We start from the raw sequence: 4,180 nt of genomic DNA, 5'->3' as shown, positions 1-4,180 counted from the left end.
AATTGTGAAATATTTCGTGTACATGTTTACATAAATAGCTCCCCAAAAAGCCACTCTATGGTAAGTCACTTAACTGTGTAGAGAAAAACTCAAAATTCCCCACTTTCAATTTCCACTGAAGAACCATGTTATCCTCTACAACCAAAGAATTACCAACAAGTTTTTATCATATGCGGTAGTGATCTACACTCCAGCACTCAATGTTTCATTTAGGTTCTTAGAATTTATCTGAAACAGAAATCTGAAAATGAGGAATCAAAAACTCACATTTCAACTTTTGAGAATAAAAATTCATAAACATACCTTTTGTTGAATTCCAGCTTAAGTGATTTTTATGTAAATCTTGCAGCTGATGAAAAGCAAAAAGCAACCAATCCCTGCAGTGATTATTAGTCTGGTCTTTAAGACTATGGGTCATCTGCCCCAGGATTTTCTAATTGAACAAGAATTCCATGGGGCAAAGTAATTGTTTCTCAAAGGTGGGCCAGAATGGACCCAATGATCTTCACTTCAACGGGGAAGCAATGACATGCAAATTCTGAATATCACTTTGGTAGATGTTACCTTTGTCTCTTATCCTCATTTCATGAGATTAGCCTGGGAATGTGTCCATGTTTTGACTTTAGAGATCAAAAAAAAAAAGTTACCCTGTGTTTCCTCTAACACCTAAATATGTATACACAGATCATCTTCACTCCTAGCAAATGTTTTTCAGCATGACCAGTGTGCAACTGACATTCACATAGCTTATAGAACCTAAGTCTTCTGAGAAACGTATCTTTTATAGCTGAACCTTTATAATCATGACAAGAGATTGATTAAAATGCCAAGATAAGAAACAATTTATTATAGAGAGAAGAAAAAATTTCTCATCCAAAATATAGAAATCTGTACAACTTTGCCACAATCAATATACATGAACTGTACAAATTTACACCAGTTCATAATTTACCAAATAAAAGATGACTAACAAAGTTCACAAAATAGATGGTGGTTTGTGGAAAAGACTTTTACCCAATTAAGTACAAGGAAAGTTACAAACCAGACCTCCACTTTCTAAAAATAAGAAGTTTACTCAGTCTTAGAAAACTACAAGCTAGCAAATGTACAGAGAGCTGGCTGGTGCTAACACCACAGTTGAGACAGTGTCTTTTTAAGGGTCTTTTTAAAAGCCTGTTGCCATGGCAGATTCTGGTCACTTGCTACTCTCAAGGCCAAAAACACAATACAAGGTCTGACCATTTCCCCAGGTCATGCTTACTAGGTTTGTCTTATGTACATTTATACATATTTAAGTGCTAGGTAAAAGTCTTGTCAAAATTTCCAGTACTACCATGTTTAAAATGTTGAGCTTTCCTATTGAGCTGCCAAAAAAGTTAACAATTTTCAAGTGTAATAGTGCAAATTTCCTCTGCAAGATCTACTGCAGAGAAAGGTTCTTTGAAATACAGATTTGCCTTAAAGGGGTTGATGGAAAAAATTTAGGTATAACATCTGGGAGAAACTGAAACCACCCTAGGACTTCACTCCCTAGCAAATAAAGTGATCATTTACTTGGACTCACAGGCTATTAAATCATTGAAAGGTACTGTCCAAACTATGGCACTGTCACTTTAAAAAAAATTTTTTTTACCATTCTATCTTGTGCCAGATCTTCACAGCTGTGACATGGTTTAAATTCCATAATCCATCCCCAAGAGGAGCCCACCCAAAGCAAAAATCAAATTTATCCATCCATTATAAGATGATCCATCCATAGACTATATCTTAACCTGATACAGTCATCATATTGTAGTTTTTGGAAGGGCTGGTTCTGCCCAAGAGAAGTTCCTCCTTACAGCTGATTCTGCTGTCTACCATTTGCACGTTGGTGCCGTTTTGAGTGCTACCTCCTGCTGGTGAGGCTTCATACAGCACGCAGATGGAGCCATCCTCTCCGATTCTGTAGGACACTTCGTAGGGGTCAACCCAGAGTGTGAGTTCACTTGGGAGAAGCCTGAACAGCTCCTGACTGCTCAGTCCAATCCGCTGTGCTGCCTGTCCAATCAGAGGATCCATTTTATGGTTGATGCGAATACAACGGTAACCTGATCCCTTGCACGGCTTTTCTGGGAACCAGTGATGTTTATAATGCTCTATAGAAAAAAAAAAAAAAAAAACAAACAGAGAAACAATGCTTTAGATCGTTACTGTTAGATCCCGCTGTAGCTTCCTTCTTCCGCTGGCTCCTTTGAGAAGTGAAAAATTTAAACTATCAACTTTTAAAAATGCCCAGCATCGCTCTCGCTGCTGTGCGTGTGCGGGGCTGGGGAAAGAGCGGGCAAGGCTTTAGAAATAACACAGTAGCATGGGACAAAACAATCTCCAGGAACCAACCGGTCGAGCCGCCAAAACAGGAATCGGGCGCGCGGCCTCGGCTGGCCGGGCAGCCGGCTGGCACCGGCGGCCAGGCGGGAACCTGTTTACTTTCTCCACCCCACCCCAGCCGCACACAATGAGGTTTATGGCTTTGGAGGAGAAGCGCCACCGGACTGTTAACCCCGAAGGGAAGAAAAACAAGCAACCCTAAACCACGCTCTGGGCAGGGCCGTAACTGAACCGGTGACAAATGCGATGATTAATGGTCAGAGGTAGGAGGCGCGGGGAGACAGCACGTCCGTCCCGGGCTGGCCCCGGGGCAGCGGCGCGGTTTCCCACCCCCGGGCCGGGCCGCCGAGCCCACAACGGTTGGAGGGAGTTGGGGGAGGGGGCGTCGAACCAACCCCAGCCCCGCAGTTCCTTTGTCCCCAAATCCGCGGACGGTCCGAGGACCGCGGCTCCCGCCTCAGTGGCTGTAGTTTCTTTGTTGTGCGCCTGTTTCCTTCTCCCCTCGGTGGGCCAGCCGTGGGGGGAGGGGGCGCCCTCGGCCCAGCCCCCAAACCCTCGCCGGGACCCGCCGTTAGCGGCCACCTAGCGCGCCAGCCCGGGTCCCGCGGCGGGACCCGAGCGCTGCCCGCCCGGGACAGAGCCGCGGCTCCCGCGGCCCCGACGGCTCGGCCCGCCTCCCGCCCGGGGTGTGCGGTTCGCGTCCGCCCGGCGCCCCTCGCACTCCCGCCGCAGCCGGCTCACCTGCCAGCAGCTCCTGCAGGCTCTGGCTGAAGGTCTGCAGCTGTCGCTCGCTCGTGAGCCCCTTGGTGCGGAGGAACTTGGAGATGAAGGACACGGCAGCGGCGATCTCGCCTATCATGGTGGCGGCCCGGGTGTAGAAGGGATGCATGGGGGCGGCGGGAGGGGGCGGCCCGGGGCGGCCGGGGCTCGGCGGCGCGGCCCCGACGGCGGAGCGGCCACCCCGGGCTCCCTCGCAGGTCAGAGGGCTGAGAAGAAGAGAGGGCGGGAGGGGCGGACAGCTACTTTTTTTTTTCTCCTTTATAGTAAAAAAGTTATTTTCACGACAGGAAGCGGCAGGCGAGAGGAAGAGACGAGCGACGGCGGCCTGGTCACATCGCTCGGACTTCCCCAGCCGCCTCCGCGTCCAGCTCCCCAGCCTCCGAAGCTCCCAACAGTTGCATTTCCAGCTCCGAGGGGCGAAGACACACAGGCTCCGTGCAGTAGCTTTTATAGCGCCGCGGAAAGGAAGTGGCGTAGCTGGAGTATGACGGCCGACTGCAGCCAATCCGGAGATCGCACCATTGTGACGCAGCAGATTCGGAGCCGGAGGGGGCGGGAAAAGGGAGCAGGGGGCGGATGCAGAGCCCGGGAAGAGAGGGAGGAGCTGACGTAATCCGCTTGTAAACAAATAAACTCCCGAGCGGCGGCCGGAGACCGGCGGGCTGTGGCCAGGGGACCGAGCCGAGCGAGGGTGCGCGTGTGAAAGCCCCGCCCCAGCCCTAGCTCCTCCTTCCCGCTTCCGCAACTCCGGGCCCAGCGCCAGGGCATCCTCTGCGAAAGTGCGCTGCCTGGGCTTGCTCGCCGGGAGGCTCAGTGCTGGGCAGTAAAAGCCGCTTTGCTTAGGCTGTCCGCGCGCGCGGATCCCGTCCCCGCTCCGGTCTAAGAGGCTGGATCACCAAGCTGGAGGCGTGTGCGGGGCAGCGCGGTTCGGGTCCCCGTGCCAAAGGTGCGGGGACGCTCAGCGGGGGTGCGGAGAAAGTGGAGCTAGCGGACCTTTGCGGGTCTTTCTGCAACCCCAGGGAGTCGGGGTCTC

The 4,180-nt window shown here is 51.1% G+C and overlaps 1 protein-coding gene across 1 annotated transcript; it reads right to left on the bottom strand.

Moving 5' to 3' along the window:
- Positions 1–821: 821 nt before the first annotated feature.
- Positions 822–3,560, bottom strand: BTG1 (BTG anti-proliferation factor 1). The gene is made up of 2 exons (XM_021687519.2): positions 3,109–3,560; positions 822–2,135 (listed from the first exon to the last, which is right to left on the bottom strand). The coding sequence occupies exons 1-2, from the start codon at positions 3,254–3,256 to the stop codon at positions 1,768–1,770; spliced, it is 516 nt and encodes a 171-aa protein (XP_021543194.1). The 5' UTR covers positions 3,257–3,560; the 3' UTR covers positions 822–1,767.
- Between the last annotated feature and the right edge of the window lie 620 nt (positions 3,561–4,180).

This window comes from Neomonachus schauinslandi, chromosome 5, assembly GCF_002201575.2.
Source record: "Neomonachus schauinslandi chromosome 5, ASM220157v2, whole genome shotgun sequence".
NCBI classification, from domain to species: Eukaryota; Metazoa; Chordata; class Mammalia; order Carnivora; family Phocidae; genus Neomonachus; species Neomonachus schauinslandi.
This window is presented reverse-complemented; position numbering and strand designations above follow the sequence as displayed.

Excerpts from the sequence above, each read along its gene's own strand:
- BTG1 (XM_021687519.2), bottom strand. The coding sequence starts at position 3,256 with ATGCATCCCTTCTACACCCGGGCCGCCACCATGATAGGCGAGATCGCC. Across the intron at positions 2,136-3,108 it reads CCTGCAGGAGCTGCTGGCAG|AGCATTATAAACATCACTGG; the intron begins GTGAGCCGGCTG and ends TTTTTTCTATAG.